Source organism: Beta vulgaris, chromosome 7 (genome assembly GCF_026745355.1).
Source record: "Beta vulgaris subsp. vulgaris cultivar EL10 chromosome 7, EL10.2, whole genome shotgun sequence".
In the NCBI taxonomy this organism is placed as follows: Eukaryota; Viridiplantae; Streptophyta; class Magnoliopsida; order Caryophyllales; family Amaranthaceae; genus Beta; species Beta vulgaris.
In genome coordinates, this window is record NC_079208.1 from 58,664,839 (window position 1) to 58,684,783 (window position 19,945).

General features: G+C 35.7%; 2 protein-coding genes across 2 annotated transcripts; both read left to right on the forward strand.

Annotated features, from left to right (window-relative positions):
- Positions 1 to 670: 670 nt before the first annotated feature.
- Positions 671 to 5,605, forward strand: LOC104900151 (hypothetical protein). The gene is made up of 3 exons (XM_010687509.4): positions 671 to 914; positions 1,033 to 1,075; positions 5,383 to 5,605. Exons 1-3 carry the CDS (start codon positions 785 to 787, stop codon positions 5,387 to 5,389), a joined length of 180 nt encoding a protein of 59 aa, XP_010685811.1. The 5' UTR covers positions 671 to 784; the 3' UTR covers positions 5,390 to 5,605.
- A 3,857-nt stretch (positions 5,606 to 9,462) lies between these two features.
- On the forward strand, positions 9,463 to 17,825 carry LOC104900152 (hypothetical protein). Its single transcript, XM_010687510.4, has 6 exons — positions 9,463 to 9,867; positions 11,017 to 11,232; positions 11,315 to 11,420; positions 13,455 to 13,806; positions 16,907 to 17,191; positions 17,517 to 17,825. The coding sequence occupies exons 1-6, from the start codon at positions 9,714 to 9,716 to the stop codon at positions 17,661 to 17,663; spliced, it is 1,260 nt and encodes a 419-aa protein (XP_010685812.1). The 5' UTR covers positions 9,463 to 9,713; the 3' UTR covers positions 17,664 to 17,825.
- The last annotated feature ends 2,120 nt before the right edge of the window (positions 17,826 to 19,945 follow it).

Below are 19,945 nucleotides of genomic sequence, written 5' to 3' on the forward strand. Positions count from 1 at the left end.
CATTTCCTATAAGTTATAATTAGTTATAATTAGGTCCTATAAGGTCTAATAAGTTACAATCAGGTCCAATAAGTTCCAGTTAGGTCCAATAAGTTGAATCAGGTCCAATAAATCCAGTTCAAATAAGTTCAATTTAGGTGTTGTTTGGTTGAAAGCTATTTTCCTTGGAAATAGTAATTCCTAGGAAATACATTATGGGTATTGTGTTTGGTTGGAGGGAAATGGAAGAAGCATAGGAAATACAAATTCCAAGGGAAATAGAATTTCCCATGAAACATGGGAAATCACTCACCAAGCCTCCCCCAGTGAGTAATTTCCTAGAAAATGCAATTTCCTATGGTGTCAATCAAACAATTTTGTCTAATTCCTAGGAAATTAGCAAGGAAAATAATTTCCCATGAAATATAAATTCCCATGGGAAATTACTTCCATGTGAACCAAACGAGGCTTTAGTTCAAGATTATTCAAGTGAAGCGAACACACCTTAAATGATTACAATTTTTTTAAAAAAAAGAAGACAATAAAAAATGATTAGCCCAACTGGCTATCTTATGTAACAAACCCTTTTATCAAAACTCAATAGAGTGGGCTTAACTATATACTGGGCTCAAATCTCAATCTTCTTCCTATGATATCAATTATCAACCAACAAAACAACTGCATATATTAACGAGAACCTGAGAAAAAAAGAAGGGAAGATAGTGAGGCGCATACACAGTACGCAGAGATTAGAAAAAGAAATAGACTAAGAAAAGAGGAGAGAGAAAAAAAAGCTTAAGAAAAAATGGGAGGTTGGAGAAAATTCGATCCATGGCCAATTTTCTTCAAGAGAGAGTGGAATCGTAACTGGCCTTTCCTCGTTGGATTCGCTGTTACTGGTACTATCATCACCAAGATCTCTCTTGGTCTTACTGGTACTAATTTTTTGATTTTCTCTCTCTTCCATTTTTTTCGTTTTTTTATTTTGTCATTGATTGGTGATTATTCTAGTTTTATTTCATGATTTTTTTTGTGTTTTTGTTTTGTTTGCAGAGGAACAAGCGAAGAATTCCAAATTTGTTCAGAGGCATAAAGGGTATAGTATTCATTTGTATCTTTTGTCAAACCCTAGATCTATAATTTTTGCATCGTTTATGAGTTTTTGTTTTGTGTGTTTTTGTTTGATTAGGATAAGATTGCATTGCGATGATGTTTTTTTTGTCATGTGAGATTAATGGTTTCAGCTAAATTGATTTTGAAACATACTTTGTTGATTTGGGTTATAGGCTTGTTGTTGATAGTGGCTGTGTTCGGCCGATAGCGGATAGCTGATAGCTGGTTGCACTAGTGGATTAATTAGTTGTTTTTAGGAAAGTAATTGGTAGATAGATGATAGTATGAGTTGTGGGGGAATTGATGAGACGTTGTAACAAGGGAAACAGTTCATTGATCTATTTTGATTTAGCTGGATTTGCTTTGTTGTCGGTACTCGGTGATTTTAAGTTGTGGAGTTGAATAGAAGTATCGGTTTTATTCTGTTTAGCGGTGATTTGTTCATTATACACAGGGTTTAGGTCACAAATTTTGTGGAAACTGATTGTAGATTCGATGGTGTCGTTTTTTTTAATCATCTTAAATCGCTGTGGAACCCTAGGCAACAGTTTTTCATGTCCATATTTAGTTGTGATTGCTCTTTCCACATGAATATAAGGTTTTATTTGTATTTGCATGATGATTATTTGTTTATCAAGGGAAAAGATGGCAGCTGAGAAAATTCATACTCATTTCAAATCTGACTAAAACAGAACATTTGGGAATGAGGGGGTTGGTGTAATCCTAAATGATTGGTGGATGGGTTGTTGAGTTCATTTCTCTTTTTTCTATTACTTGACATTTGATAACATAGAGATACTGATAGTAGCACCACTTCAAAGTGGTCCGACCATCATAATCTTATCTTATAATCTAAGGATAGACGTGACTTAAGGTCTGTTGAATGTTTTTTTTGGGATTGGTGTCTCAAGTCTCAACCTCCAAATGATCCGTTTGTTTTTTATTCAAACTATTCTGAAGACAGTTTTTTCTCATGATCTTGTGGAGAAAAACTGGGAAAAAAGGTGCAAAACCTAAGGAAGGGTCTCTGCTTGCTTACTTTACTGGGTGGAGTTCAGGCATGTAATATATAAATAGAGATCTTTCTCTTCAACTCGGGTGGTATCTTGATCCTCAAGCATTACATTACAAAGAAGTAACTCCAGAATAAGATTTATTGGTCAATTGCCAAAGAGAAAGGGGAATCTATGTAACTTATAAGTGGTGCATTCATGGCTTATAGCTGATAGCTAATAGCCGGTTGTATTAGGCGGTATCTATTAGCTGTTTTCACTAGTGAATTCTTTTAGTAGTGTGTATGAAATGGTTGGAGGATAGCGAATTGTATGGCGTGTGGGGGAATTGAGTAGATGAAAAGCAGTTCATCAATCTATTTCAATCAAATTGGATTTGCCTTCTCGCTGGTACTAGTGATTTTAAGTCATTTTGAAGTTGAATAGTGGTGTCAGCTTTTATCTTAGTATTTGCGGGTTGTTCATTTGCCTATATTCATTCATTATACATAGGATTTAGATCATAAAATATCCTGGGAAATGCCTCTTACATCCAACTGATTGCAGCTTAAATAGGTGTGACTAGAATTTGACATGGGAATTCGTTCTCTTTGTTGGGTATAAATTTTGTTAGAAAAGGATCAGTGTAGAACTCTAGGCAACAGTTATTCTTGTCATTAACCGTGCATATTTTTCTTTCCATGGATAATTGTCACTGCTCTATCAGCATGAATACAAGGTTCTTATGTATATATGCACGATGATAATTCGTCTATTTAGGCAAGAGAGGCAGCTGTGAAACTTTTTTACCGACTCATCAAATCTGACAAAGGAGAGAACATTCTCTTGCCAATGTGTTCTTTTGTCATCTTATCATGTCTTTACATCTTATATTCAGATGTCTGGGAAAAGGTTGGGTGGGGTGGGAGGAGATTTCACGGTACAAAAAATATTTCGCTAGCGCGGCTCCGGTATAAGGGGCAAGATACTGTAATGTAGCGGGGGAATCCGCTGTTTCGGATGCCACAATAGTGTATTCCATCGCTCCCCTTTCCCGAAATTTAGTAACTACCGGTGCCACATAAGATGCTTCAAATCCACTCTTTTTCCTACTCAAAGAATGTGTTTTCTTTTACTGTCATGTTCTTTTGTACAAAAGCTAGTTGTTGTAACCTTAAATGATATGTCGATAGGTTGTCGAGTTCTTTTCCATTTTTTCTATTACTCAACATTTGATTATGAATAGATATTGATATTAGCACCGCTTCGGTATGGTCCAACCATCATAATCTTGTCTTATATTGATAAATGCGATTTAAGGTTGTTTTAATGACCTTTGTGGGATTGGTGCCTCAATCTCCAAATGATCCGTTTGTTTTTTGTTCATAATATTATGAAGGCAGTTTCCCTCATGCTCACGTGGATAAAATCCTTGGCAAAAAAGGTTCAAAACACGAAGGGCTGTGCTTACTTTTCTGAGCGGAACCCAGACACGGAAATCATAAATAGATCTTTCTCTTCAATTGGTTGTGGTGGTAGGGTTATCTTTGAAGTTGAACCTGTAACATTACATTATAAGATTGAGGGTAACTCAAGGAGTTGTTGGTCAATCATCAAAGAGAGGGAATCCATACAACTTATAGATGGTTCATGCATGGTTGAGTTGCTCAATGACAAACAATGTCTAGTTAGCCACATGGCCCACATCCAAGCCTTTTCCTCTCTACGTTTAGACATCGTTAAATGTCTGAATATGACAAGTCTAATGTGGCTCCTTTGAGCCATCATACCGTGCTTCACCACAGAAATTGTAGTTTGATCAACAGACCTGTTTGATCACTTTGATCAACAAGTCTATGGTCTTACAATTAGTAGCATTTACAAGATATGGATGTTTATTGTTGAAGGGTATGACAGTAGCTACTCTTTACTCAGAGCATAAAGATCTTCAGAAAGCTGGGGTTATGTTCATTGTTCCCTCTTCCTACTATAAGACATGGATAACATATGATGACCGCTAAAGTTTGGTGCTGGATTAGTAAATTCCTCTTAGATTCCCGTGTCAAAATGGTGTGGTGGTTTGCTTATGCAGTGTCATGAATAGTCAAATACTAACTATTATCTGGTGATAAGACAATTTCAAATTTCAAGACCAATTGTTTAGAACGTTTTGGTTTCAGCCTTTCAGGTTTGAAGTATCAAAGTTTTGTGTTAGTAGTTAGGACCTACTGCTACAACATTACTTCTCTATGTTAGATTTTTAGATTTAATCTTCCTAGTAACTACAAGATTTGTCTATAATTTTAAAATTTCGTTGCGGGTAACTATGTCTTTAACTTTATAATTCATTCTTGAAGCCTATTTAAATTAGGTTCTGTCTCTCCTTCCTAAACATTTGTCTCTTCCCCTGAATCACTCATTGATGTAAGTGGGAAATTCAATAAAATTCATGTGTCCTCAAAAGTCCAAACCATGTTTACCTTTTGCATCCTAGTATTTTTAGTCATTAAAAGTTCAAGAACAATCAAATGCGCTTATGTGGAAGAGAGAGCCAGAGAGGATATGAAATGAGAAGAGTAGGTGTAGAATCTAGGAAGATAGGGGAGAGAAATTAATCACTGAAGTTAGAGGACAAGTTTTTTTTACCAGAGATTAGGGTTCCACCCCCCCCCCCCCCCAAACCAACCAAAACCCCTTTCCAACACCTGTGAAAAAAGGTAAAAGTTAAAGTTTATGAAGTTAACAGGAAAAGTAACTATGAGTTGCAGAGCACAAAAAAATCCTAGCTCCTCAATTCTCTTTGTTAAGGTGAAGTTTAGGAACTTAAATGTGTTGTCTTCTCCACATTCAACTTTTATATCCTGAACTACTTTAAAGTGGATTATTGAACCGCAAAGATATGTTATTAATCTATGAAGAAGTAGTTGATCATTATGTATCAACTCATGGGTCAACTGGAAACAACCTTGAACCTTTTTGCTATCGTAGGGTTGAAATTATGGATTCAGGTACATACATGATCCAACTCAATTTGTTTTGTAAGGGTGAGAGAGCCCGTTCAGAGGCATCAGGTAAATGTTAATGTAGGCTAGTATGGGCGATTTTTCCTGTGCTGTTCTGAATATAGTTTCATGTTGGGGTATTCCATCAGTTAATGTCGTGGGTCATACTTGCCTCTTGTCCTTTTGAAGTGCATTTTTTACCGCCTTCATGATTTTTCATATGCTTCTTTTATTAGAAGTACTTTATGACAAAATTATCAATTGGTCTCGTTTTGATTGCTTGCTGTATATTTCAGGCACTAAAGGGGGCTGAAGTAATTTTGCTTTGATGGAAGCCTATCTGGCTGATGAATAACAAAAGCTCTGACGCTTAAGATTTTCTTCGGAACTTGTATTGAAGATAATGTTGGTGGATATTTTTTCCTTGATAAAGGAGCTGTTTAATTTGTTACATGGATTGCTTTTATATCTAGAATCACTAAAGATGATATACAGATTCAGTAGTCCATTGATGCTTTCTTTTGTGCGTTTTTTTTTTTTTTTTGCTTTGCTTTAGAAATGTTCTTTTATACAGCTTGTCAATCAATCTAGTGAAATAAACTCTGCTTTAATAAGTTCACTCCCAAGTTGATATGCTGTATATGGTCTCTGTAGCCTCACTTGATGATCCGTTTGCTAGGGCTGGTGGAGCTCTGCAGCCAAAAGTTTTCATGTATTGGGGGTGCTATTGCCTATGTCTGTCTGTAGTTGCTTTCCTCAGGCCTCCTGGTGGTCGGCTTAGACCTCGTGACCACCACATTGATTTATCTTGCTTTATCCATAATGCAAACACTCTAATTTCAGCACTCTGACATTAAGATGTATGGTCTTGTAAGACTTGTACCCATCGTCCCATCCTCTGGAAACTAGGCAAGTGTAACCATGTGTTGGTACTTGGTGGTAACTGGTAAATTGATCTTTGTTCACAGGTTTTTGAGTCCTAATTTGTGAACAAGTAGACAATAATGTAATTTTCTTCCTCAAAGGTTAATGAAGTTGATGGGCTATGATCTCGTGTCTTTGGTATCTCTTCCCTGAAGTCTTTACCAGTTGATGAGATTATATGTCAGCATGCGTGCGATGTGTTGATATCCTGCTTAGTTTGGTACGTTTGGTGCACACGTTCTGTAATCAATAGGCTATATAGCTTGATAACCTTCTTTCAGCTAAATTTATCTTGTTTCCAAGTTGTGTGGATCAGCACACTGCCGAGGGATATTCTTGAATATCCAGTTGGAGAGAATTGATACCATTCAGCTAGGATTCGACCCCAAGATCAGTGGCTGGTATGTGCTACAATCGTCGTACTTTTTGTCACTTATACAGTTATACCACTTGTTACTGGGTTCCAAATACTTTGGCTGTTTGACCTGGCTAAAAAGTTTGGCTGTTACCAGTATATCATCTCTGTTTTATGGTCCTTGAGTTCCCGTTCTTGTGCCTTGTCCGGAAGCTCATTGTCGTTTTCTTTGAGTTGAAAAGATTCTTTTATTAAGTCGCTGTTATCTGCAAGTTTCAATTGTGAACTTGGTTAATGACATTCAATAAACCTTCTGCAAAGAGTTCTACACCGTCGTCCATATGTGGGTTTTGTTTGTATAGGTTTTGTTGCACACTGTCCACAAAGTGTAAATGTTTTGATTTAGACAGGTTCTTTGTAGACGAATTATGTTCTCATTTTATCAGATAGTGTTTTCATTTAATTAATTACTCCAATTGTATTGGAGAAGATGAAATGCTGACAAACTATGTTCTTTTGGACTGAACTGAACCAAATTCCATTTATCTGAAGTGAATTTAATTTGTTTGATTTGAATTGAATGAAAACGGTAAGAGGTAATTGAATTGAATTGGATTTTCCTTTTTTTGAACTAAACTGAATTTGTTTGAACAGATTAATTCAGTTCAAAAGAACGGAGTTGAAGTGCGTGCCGTAAGAATTAGATTTTGGAATTATCAATGTCAATAGTGAATACCATTATGGTAAATTGAAACAATTTAGCGGAATGGTCTCTTACCGTACTACCATTATTCTTATGTGGTGCGTACAATGATCAAGAAAATGGTGGTTGCACCAGATTTAGTTCCATTCCTTTTATATTGTATTCAAGCTATTAAATTAATGATTTATGATTAGGATTTGTATCATACTGATGATATATAGGTACAACCATTCATTGAGAGTATTCTTTTGCTATAAAATAATAATTTATGAGTATATAATATCCTATATTGTTAATCAGATGCTAGTAGGATATTTGTCATAATCATCATCGCATAATTTGTTCCTTTCAACTTATTTTTTGGTGACAAAGATAATCATTTGTCAAACCTTGATTAAAAGCAAATATTACCAAGGACTTATATTCAAAGCTTTCCGTCTCTTTATTAGTTGCCAAATATTTCATTTTCACCTGAAATCTTTGACATAGGTTAAAATTAAGTAACTACATATTTTGAGGAAAAATTTCAAATACAAACCTAATAGTATGATAATCTAATACTTCCTCCGTTTCATAATAAGTGAAACACTTCTCTAAAAAAGCTTTTACATAAAAGAGAGAAGTGTTTCACTTAATATGAAACGGAGGAAGTATATAAATATAATTTATGAGTATTTATATACAAAATTAGGCTTAAAAAGTTAAAGACATACACTTTTTTTTTTTGTTTGATAAATAAAATGCGTCATATTCAATCGAAATTTGGCACATGTTGATACTACTAAATCTATCATGTCAATAAAAGCCAATAGCAAATATGTGGTTAGATATTTTCTTAATATACAAGATTCGAATTGACAACGTCAAATAACATGAGATTTTATAGAATAATTCAAGTATTTTCATCCACAAAGTAATACTAGTATCTACAAGAAAGTATCCAACATTCTAATACTCAAATTCCAAAAATCTAATATCGCATTCATGGCTTTTAAATTAAACCAAGGGGAAAGAAAGCAAGAAACAAAAGTCATTCTCATGACCTATCATATGCACGTAATTTGTCATGTACTTTTTATTTTTCTTAATTGTTTGTCTTTATTTCTTTTTCCTTCGCGCGAATCATCTAGTGACCCTAAATTGAAAATTATTGTTACAACTTGCAATTGAATCAAACAAAGCAACAACCCCCACTCCTTAAAAAAGAGAAATAGTAGTGAATCTACCAGCACGTGACACGTATACAAACAATTGCTGACGTAGCTTTAAAAACACTTTCCTAAATGCTTCCTTTGTTTTGCATTATTCCTTCGATCTTTTTTTATTTGCTATATTTTACCATTTTTTATACTTGTTATATTTTCTAAACATTTTTACTTTTAGTTAGTATCTACATATTATTTATATCTATACTCTTAATTTTGTTTTAATTGTACAAAAACAATTACTTTACGCTTAGGCTCTATTTGGTAGCACGTAAAACGTTTTCAGTGTAAGAAAAATGATGAAATGAAAGGAAAATGAAAAGGAAAGTCAAAAGTGAGGAAGTAGTGAGAGGAGAGTACAATAGAGATAAGAAAAACAATTTTCCCTTCATTTTGAAAGGAAAATGGTTTTCCATCATTAGTAGAGTAATTTTACTCAAAGGAAAAATGATTTACACTCTTTTACCAACCAAACAATGTAAAACTGAAAATAAAGGAAGACAATTTTTCTTTTTCAAAAATTATTAAAAGAGACTGTCTAATTTTAATATAATTGTAAACCTAGTCACTAAATGTATTAAACTAGTTACCGAAAGAAATTAAACTAGTCATTATTGAACTAATTCTGTTTTTAATATTGAACTTATCATCGTCTAATCTATCTATAGAAATATATTAAAAGGCGTAGTATAGGGGTTTGATCCCGATACCTCAAGTACATATACTAAAGTCCACTAAACTTAGTTGTATTGAGTATTATTATCATAAAGTATTATATTAATAAACGTAATTTTTTCTCGTCTAAGACATAACTCAGACTTAATAACTAATCTATACTAATATATTAAAAGGCGTGCCTAAGCCAGAAATGGTGACACATGATGCTCTCCCTAAGGGAGTTTTACTCCATGTAATGCACAACAATAAAAAAGATTAGAAATTGCAGTGTAAAGTTTGATCTCGGAACCTCCGGTACATACACTAAAGTCTTAATCACTAGATCAAATAATATTTAGTGTTATAATTTTAAATTATAATATTACTAAATAGAAAATTTCCTTATCCGGAAAGTAATTTGGACCTAATAATTAGTTTTAATTTAAAAATAGGCGTTTTTTTTACCAGACATTTATCTCTCCTTAACTTTGTCCGTATAAAAGAAAACAATGCAAATAATAAAAACACAAGGAGAAACTTATATTGAGTCACTGCCGAGTGCCGCCTCCACTCACTCTCCCTTTATTACCTTTTATTTTTTCTCTCTCTCTTGTTTTTAGTCTTCCATAATAAACGAGAAAGAAAAAGCAGAAATAAACAAGTACCTGAATAATAATGAATATCGGTGGGAGGAGCAATAGACTGTAAGCGGCGTCTGAGTATTTCGAGATAAAAATACCACCTTTGAATCTCAACGGAATTCCCAATTTTCTTTTTTAATAAATGTGGATTCCTAGCGACGACATCGTTTTGATCGAGAAAGGAAAAAAACCCGGTGACCCATGGGTTATTACCGTTAATTGCCCGGATAAAACTGGGCTTGGTTTGGATATTTGTCGCACCATTCTTGATTTTGGGCTTTATATATCTAAAGGAGGTATTTTTATTTTTATTTTTATATATTTTTTTTCTGGAGGTAGTAATAATATAGTATATGAAGTTTAATATTTAGAGTGTTTTCATTGGTCTAAATTTTATTTTCTGGAATTTTGTTATTTTTTTTATGGTTGTTCTTGATGTACTTTTTATGGAATTAATGTATGTAAGGAAGTTGATATTGAATTTATTATTATTATTATTACGTTGTTGTTGTTGTTGATGTAATTTTACGTTGAAGCTTGATAAATTATGTTTTTATGATGAAAAAGTTGGTATTCTAGTTGAAGTGGAGTTGATTTTCGTAGTTAGATTGGTTTTAATTCTGCTTAAATGATTGAGTGTGATGAGATTTTATGATTTTTCTTCTTGTTCTTCATGAATTTTTTTTTTTGGTGAACATGTGTATTGAACTTATGATTTATTAGATACGTTTTGTCAATGTCAACTAAGTATTGTAAGTGAATTTGAGGTACACATTAATTTTTCCACAGTTTCGTAACGTGCATCTTTGACCATTAATATATTTAATTACGTATTAGTAAAAGTTATGAAAAATTAATGTTTTGGAAATAAGCATTCAAATGAATCCTCTAGGAGGTCAGATGACCAATTTATTTTGTATATTGCCATATTGGTGAGAATTTATGGTCAAAATTTTAGCTCTATGATTGCGATGTTCAAAATGGGAACATTAAAATGGATCGAAGGGAGTAATATGGAAGTTGGTTAACACGTATCAGAACGACGAAATTTCCCTTATGGGTTAATATGTGGATGTCTGGTTGGATTTTGATTGTGTTGGCTACCCAACAATTTGGATAATAGCCTTTCCATATGTATACAGGTTAATTGGAAATAGCTTCTTTGTTATTATATGTTAATGCTATGTATATCTGACCCCTTTTATCCTGCCATGGCCGGGAGCCTTTTAACACTTTAGAGCCATTAGGATAAGGTTGTGGTTCAGTGGTTGTTGATATGCAAGTGGTCCAACTCTATCATTGCCTTTTATTCGTTATATTTGTACCTATTATTAAAAAGATATTATTCTGTTTCATATGTAGGAAGAATCATAAATGAGCTGATGAAATAATTGTAGCAAAATGTAGTGTGTCTAATGGTTGCATATCTTTATCCTAAATCCTAGATGTTTCAACGGATGGAAAGTGGTGCTACATAGTGCTCTGGGTAGTTCCTCATTCTAGTACTCGTGCAGTTCGATGGGAAAACCTAAAAGAACGGCTAGTCTCAGTATGTCCGTCATGCTCCTTGTCGTATTATTACGCTCCACCGCCACCATGCAAGTCCTCTCCCATCTACTTATTGAAGTTCTGTTGCCTTGATCGAAGAGGATTGTTATATGGTAATAACCGAGGTGATAGTTCCTTGTTTTACGGAAGATTTTTTTATTTCATTAACTGATGTGACTCTTGTATCTATTTCAGATGTTACCCACATCCTCTGTGAGCTTGAGCTCTCTATTGAGAGGGTAAAAGTGACAACAACTCCAGATGGCAGGGTCCTGGACCTCTTCTTTATCACCGACAACTTGTGAGTGTTCTTTTGGTTTTTATGGTTCATTTTTGCTATTTTTTGACAGTCAGATTAGAGCTCATGTTTGACATCCTTTGAGTCGAAAATCCGTGGAGCCAATTTATTGTTTGATAGGAGTATGTTCTTTCTTTGCTGTTAGTGATGTTTTTGTCAAAGCTTAATTGCATCACCTGTGAGTTACGGTACAAAAGTGGATTTCTGGACTTATCACCGTTATGGTATTCGTTTTATGAAGAAAATGAAGATGTTGCCTGAGATTTTTATCTGCTAATATTTCTTCATGCTATACCTACAATTATAATAATGATCTAGATTTTACCAGAACAACATTATTTATGACAATGAAAAGACCACAATAATTGCTCATTATGGATCCCGCCAATGGGCAGGTTACAAATTTCCAATTGCATGCAAATTACCTTGCTTCTAATTAGTTTGAACCAGTATCCCATTGTTTACGCTGTTTCAGAAAGACTATATTGAAAACTCTATCTAGAATCGAGTAGTTATAACGTAACTTCTCGATAAAAGTAATAAAAAGGTATAGCAATATTTCCTTACCTTACAATGTCAATGCTTAAGGGCAAGAATTTGTGTGTAACTTTCTATGAACAACTTCCCACTGTGATCTTCAGCGTTTACAACTATACAAGCATTCTACTCCAAGTGCTCACATATCACATCATTATGTTTCTTAAAATCACATGATATACAATTTGACATACATGTAAACCATAAATAATAATTCCGAGCAACATAAAACCAAAAATAGTTCAATAGAACAAGATGCGAGACAATCTTTTCAAACATTGAAAGCCATAAAAAGAAAGTTAAATAGATCAGCCACTAGAACAAACACCTATGTATCTCGTAATTGTAAAAACAGCACATATACTGTCAATGTAAATAGCAACATAATGATAACTGTCATTATGACATTCTATGTATGCATAGTATATGTATAAGGAATGTCTATTCCCGCTTCACTATAAACTGTATCCACCTCATTATAATCCCAAATCCAGCACTTGATTACTGTGAAGAGGAATGTGAATAGGTTATTATGGAGTAGGAATAGACAATTTCCATTTATACGCACTAATTGTTAAACTTATAATGATAAAAATTATCTACTCTAATTCTTCAGTGTACATCTTTTCCCATATGACCCTACTTCATGGGGAAGAAGGTCTCATCAGGATTATTCTAGTTAATTTTTTCATAGTTTAAGTTGCTCTAGAAAATGCCAAATAAGTTGTGTTATTTTTAAAAATGATGGATAATACAACATTACCATAAATAATTTTCTTAAAATAAATTTAGTTGACACATGCAACCACGTACTAAATATCTCATAATACTAAAGGTGGTATCAAAATTAATACTTCCCTGTGTTCTTTTTGAATCATTACATATGGCTTGGACACACATATTAACAATTTAACATAGTGAAAAAATTAGACATGTGGGAGACAAGAGGTCCTCAATACCATGTGAGAGGGAGAAATTACTTTAAAGGGGTATGCAGTGATTTAAAATAAACTTCCATAAGTTGCAAATTTAATGATTAAAAACGAATGAAGGAAGTGGTAGTCCAAATACTACTAGCAATTAGCCAATAACATTAATAGCAGTAGTAAGACCCATAGTAATCACAATAACATCACTAAAAAGTAACAACGATTAAAGAGTGATTTTAGCACCAATCTAGGTTTAGGTGTGTTATCAGTTTCCATTAGTACTTTCCTTTCCTTGGATTCTGCATTCCCAGTCCGAATGAAAATAAAAGTATTTCTGCTAGTTTTCTCCATCTCTTTTGCGATCAATTTTTTTTTAGTATATGTTTTATGCGTATGTCAAAGATTTAGATATCTCCATTCTAGAAAAAAAAGATTTAAATATCTTGTTTGGTGCCCTGAACTTAAGCTGCAGTGCTTTGTGGAGGGCTGGACTTGTATTGTTTATTGTTGAGCATGATAGTACTGACTTCTGTCTGACAGTTATGCATGATTGTCGTTTATGTCATGTCAGGAAGCTTCTTCACACAAAGGAGAGACAAGAAGAAACCTATGAACAACTACGTCGTGTTTTAGGTGATTCTTGTATTAGTTGTGAACTGCAGTTAGCAGATAAACACCACGAGGCTCGCCAAGGTACCTCATCCATCTCTCCTGCTGTTGCTGAAGAGCTCTTTGCATCTGAGTATTCGAAGAAGGAGTGTCATATGCAAGCACTTAGTGCAGATTTAACACAATTGAAGAAGGCTGTTGTCAATGTTGATAACTCATTGAGTCCCAGTCATACGCTGCTGCAGATACATTGTGTGGACCACAAAGGTCTTCTTTATGATATCGTGAGAACACTGAAAGATCATGATGTTAAGGTATAAGTTTCCTATCTTTTATGTTGCAGACCTACTTTTTCCGGGTCAAATCTAATCAAGTGCTTGAATGATAGAGACTGCATTGTATAACACTGTCCTCCATTCCTCTTTTCCTGACATTTAAGCATCTTTGTTGATCTCAAGATTTGAGGAAAGATTGTTGGTTGTAATGTTTATTATATCAGTCACCTGATATTGTGATTTACTAAGCCTGGTTAAAGGGGAAGAGGTGTTTTAGGCTGTAATTGTTCCCGTGATGCCAATATGTGTGTATTTTTCAGATTACTCGTGATTCCTAGGTTGTTTCCTCCTTGTGAGAGAATAACCTCCTAGCTGGGGGGGGGGGATTACAAGCCAACACCTATATGTGGTTTTCGAATGGTAATCTAGGGTAATGAGTATAATCTTTGGACTACTTTTTTTTCTCTTTGAGACCCGGGTCATTATAAGTAGCGAGATGTGAATAGGCCTGTAGGTTATGGCTTGAATGCGTTTTGTTGTGCACTCTTTCGTCAGGAGTTCATGGTTTTGAAGGGTCCTAGTTTTGCATTTCCTTTTTTTCTCTCATTGCGAGTCACTAAATGTCAGTAAGGCTTTACCTCAAGCTGTAAGACATTGTTTCCTCCTAGGGTTTTGAGTTTCGATAGAGGCTTGAGATTACTGGCCAAGTTACTGTTCATCCAACATTACCATCTCATCCCTTTATAAAACATGAGCTGCCACCTCTGCAGCTCCGCCCCACCTTGATGTTTGAGCTGCTATCAGCCTATCACACCCAAATATCCATCTGCCTAAATCACCTCCTGGCATCCTCAACATCATTGAAGACGCCTCATACCCTTGCGAGAGCCTCCCTTTTCCCAGCTCAATACCACGACTCCGCTCTTTCTACATTGCAAGAAATACTAATGTTGACCTCTTAACAAGCCTTAGATATATATAAAGATAATTAGATTGGAAAGTACACATTTTCCTTGAAACATATCTCTCTTCTCTAGTGTTGGGTTGGCCTTTGGTGGGTTGATTATTCTCGGTGGGTCAACTTGAGTGCAAGGAATCTACAGGGCACTATGAGATCTCTGATCACTTATGTAAGAAGGGGTTAAAAGGGAATTAACTTGCTGCCACCTCAGTGACTGCCACCTCATAGTTAATTATGATGGAGGGAATAGTTTCTGGAAATATCTCACAGTTAGTTAGTATTGGTTGCTTGAGTAAGAAGCTGTAAATAAAGGTATAAATAATAGCAGTAAGGGAAGAAGAGATTATGCTGAATATTGTAGAGAGAGAAGCACACATTGGAGAGACCTCACATATTGAATAGTAAGGGTTTATGTGGTAGATTTACACTGAATTTATCAATACAGCTCTTAACCCCCCCTCAATCTGTTCATTTCTGGGTTAAGTTCTTGCTAGTTGCTAGTATTACTTGATTCCTAGCATTGAGCACCAAAGGCTCAGTTCACGACATGAGTGTGGAGACAGCGGTGAGGACAGATGAATGAGGAGGTATGGATAAGATAGACAGGGAGGCATTGCTGGTGCCGTAACTGGTGACAGAGATGGTGAGGGTAATGGTGTTTATTGTGAGGCTATTGATCATTTGAAATATATATATATATATATATATATATATATATATATATATATATATATATATATATAGGGTTGGGTTCTAATGAGAACCCTCTTATGGTGAGAACCGTGAGAACCACTTAAAATGAGCAAAAACTTTCTAAAATGAGAAAAAAATAGCATAAACATAAAATGGGCGAACGTCTGGGACGTTCGCTCCATGGGGCAAACGTCTAGGCCAGACGTTCGCCCTATGGAGCGAACGTCCAGGCCAGACGTTCACCCCATGGGAGAGAGAAAGAGGAATGAGAAAAATGAAAAGAAATTGCACGACCCTATAGTATTAGGAGTCGAGGTGATCTAACTGTTGTGAGTTAGTTCATCTCATTAATCTAACGGTTGATAAGGTGGTTCTCACCATAAGGTAGTTCTCACCATAAGGGTGGTTCTCATATGAACCCAATTCTATATATATATATATTATATATAATATATTATTATAATATTAATATATTATATATATAATATATATATATATATATATATATATATATATATATATATATCCCTTCCCTTCTCTCTGTTTTTCTTGGTGGTGGTTGGGGGGGTGGGGGGTGGGTTCCTTTAATTTTCTTCCCATTGAACCAAACGAACCCCTGGGGCTTTGAGTGTGATTGATATTGGTTCTGTCATTTATATACCAGGTAGTCACCTACAGGCTCTTGTCATTTTCCCATCTTGATCTTTAATCGACTCTCTGAAAGGTCCTATGAACGAGTTGTAATATTTAAATATGCTCTTTTTATAGTGTTCGTATCTGGAGTGGAGTTAGAGGCTGTTCAAAAGCTTTCAGAGTTGTGAATTCCATAAATCTCTATTGAGACTTTTTGAGACTGCACCAATGTCACAAACTGGTTATTATCAATCAGTTTCTTCGTAGTAATTTTTTTCTTTGTTGGGTCATCTGGGGACTATCTTGTGAAAAGGAGCAAATCAGACTGAGAATATTATTGGCTTGAACTTGCTGAACTGCAAATCACCCTCAGTAGTTTATAGTTTATAGCACTGGGAATTGAGATATTTCATAGTTCATAGCTAGCCTTGCAGGATCCAATGGCTGCAATGCTATGCAGGATCCAGTTTAGGCAACTTTGTGCTGCTTGTAGCTCCTGGCTATAGTTTCTTGAATGCAAGTCAGGCACCAATGGATATAGGGCCTAACTGTGAAAGTTCATGTTTTGGTGATTTGTTTCTGTTTATTGGGGTGGTGGGTTTCTCTAGTCTACTAGATGGAGTTGCCACTTGTTTTTTCTACCCAAAAGAAAGGAGAAAGGAAATAAAAGTAGGTATAGCTACCTTGGCAATGGGCTGGCAGTAACATGGAAGACTGAGGGTGATCAATGTCCATTGAGTGATTGACCTTGGTTTACTAGGAAACCGCTGTTGTTTGCCTTTTGCTTTTAGCTGTTTTTCATGATTCTTAAGTACTTCACATCTCATGCACTCTCACTATAATCCAAATCAGATTTCATATGGCCGAATCTCGGCCGTTACCAAAGGACATCGAGACATGGACCTATTTGTCCAGCACAAGGATGGAAAAAAGATTGTGGATTCTGAGCGAGAATACTTGTTATGCTCCTGTCTCAAGATAGAAATGCTTCACCCATTACGTGTACTCATAGCAAATCGTGGACCTGACACTGAGCTATTGGTGGCTAATCCAGTTGAGTTATCAGGACGGGGAAGACCTCGAGTTTTCTATGATGTAACTCTTGCTCTTAAGAAGCTTGGCATTTGCATATTCTCGGTAAGAATATAGTTCTGTTTTTTTTCCTTATTTTTCATAGTGTACTGCCAATTTAATACAAGTTTATTTGCTCTGTTACTCGGGCTTGGGTTCGTGTGTCTGACACTCCGGCTCAGGTATTTTTTTTGAAATATCCATTATTTTGTCCCAAAATGAATGTCTATACCGATGTCGAAGTGTCGAGAACATAACATGAGTACTTGAGGTAAAATGAAAAGTCCAAGTAACAAAGATCTGCATTTATAATACAGCTCTTCAAGTGTCCAATAATAGTAAGAAGCAAAGTTGGCTTTATTAGTTGCTAACATGTTCTGCTTAATTGCAGGCTGAGATAGGCAGGTATTCTGCCTCAGACCGGGAATGGGAAGTATATCGTTTTCTTTTAGACGAGAATTGTGAGTATCAGCTGTTGACAACAGATGCTAGAAATCAGATTGTAGACAAAGTCAGAAGAATGCTAATGGGTTGGTAATCAGATTTTTGGTTTTCGACCCTTTTCAGCTGCAGGCTGTATTGTATCAGCTTCTTGAGTTGATTCTGATGTATAGTGTATTGTATTAGCTAAACGATCAATCTATTATCTTTCTGGAGTAGAGAAATAGAATCCACATTCAGCGCAAGCTGTCTCGTCGCTTGATTGTGCTACGTGTAGTTGGTAGTGTGTTATAGTTTGCTGATTATGCTGTGTTGCTTGGCCATTGATAGAGTTCAGAAGCTGTAAACATTCAAGAGTAAGGAAAGGGGAGGAATTTGATAGTCACAATACCGGACAACTGAAAAAACTACTGCATTCCTGAGTGTTTTGGTCTGCTTTACTGAGAATGTTTTGACCCAAAAATAATCTCTAATACCAGTAAAAGTTTGACAAGATTGCCATTAGAGGTTCATTGGTAGAACCTCTTATCTGTATTAGAAGTTTTAATGGGAACTTATTAAATATGTTTGGATTCTCTTCATTGTACTCACAAAGGTCTAACATTTAGGTTAATTTATGTATTTTAAAAGAAAATAACATTAATATAGATCGTGTAGAAATTTTAATTAATACAATTTGATGGATAACAAATGACTCTGTAAATTAGTTTGTCACGCCCTAAAGATTTAACAAAACGCTTGTTATTTAAGAGTTATATCTATACTAATAATTGAAAGGTGTTTCTAAACAAAAACATTGTGTCAAGTGGCATTATCCTTAGAGTGTCTACTTCATGTAAATCACATACAATAAAAAATTTGAAAGCGTGTGATATAAAATTTGATACCATGACTTCAAGTTAGTATGTTAATGTCTCTAGACACGAAATTAAAGTAATGTTTAGTGTTATAATTTCAAAGTAAGATATTAATAAATAAAAACTATAATCACCTGAGACATAACTCGGTCGTGGGATGCCTCGTGGGGGTATGGGATTGTATATTAATAACTTTCACGAATTTGAACAGGCATAAGAACAACTTTTACGACCGTTTCGGGGCCATTCTGTGGCTGCACCACAAAATCATAATTGGGTGGTTTGATGGCATTTTGGGGCAATTCAAATGGTGTGAAACATCTGGGATGCATTATTAAGTCGTGCTGCACCCCATAGGAAGGTTTTCGGCGAAAAATCTGACCGGGCACAGAGGAGGTCCGAAACGGTCAAAATTGAAGACTAATTCACGATTTTAGACATCCCCGGGACCCGTGCACCGAATGTCGTGGAATGCCTCGAGGGGAAATGAGATGGTATATTAAGGACTTCCACGACTTTAAGCGGGCATAAGAACAACTTTTACGACTTTTTCGGAGTCATTCCGTGTGGCTGCACCACAAAATAAATGAGTGGTTTGGTGGCATTCAGAGCCAATTCAAATGGTGCGAACCATCTAAAATGCATTATAAGTCGTGCCACATCCCATAGGAAGGTTTTCGACCAAAAATCTGCCGGGCCCAGAGGAGCCCTGAAACGGTCAAAATTGAAGGCTATAAGTCACGGTTTTAAACGTCATCGGGACCTGTGCACCAAATGTCGTGGGATGCCTCGAGAAGACATGGGATGGTATATTAAGGACTCCCACGACTTTGAAAGGGCATAAAAATAACTTTTACGACTGTTTCGGGGTTATTCCGTGGCTCCGCAACAAAATAATGAATTGGTCATTTGGGTGCATTCTGGGGAAATTCAGGTGGTGCGAAACATCCGAGATGCATTATAAGTCGTGTCGCATCCCATACGAAGGTTTCGACGAAAAATATGACCGGGCTCGGACGAGCCCTAAAACGGTCAAAATTGAAGGCTATACGTCACGATTTTAGACGTACCGGCACCCCTGCATCAAATACCGTGGGATGTCTTGAGGGGACATGGGATGGTATGTTAAGGACATCCACGACTTTGAACGGGCATAAGAAGTACTTTTACGACCGTTTCAGGGCCATTCCATGGTTGCACCACAAAATCATAAATGGGTGGTTTTGTGGCATTCTGGGGCAATTCATATAGTGCGAAGAAACCGGGATGCATTATAAGTCGTGCCGCAATCATAGGAACGTTTTTTGTGAAAAATATGACCGGGCCCGAAGGAGTCCTAAAACGGTCAAAAGTAAAGGTTATAAGTCACAGTTTTAAACGTCCTTGAGACCAGTGCACTGAATGTCATGGGATGCCTCGAGGGGACATGAGATGGTATATTAATGACTTCCACGACTTTTAACAGGCATAAGAACAACTTTTACGACCATTTCGGAGTTTTTCCGTGGCTGAACGACAATAT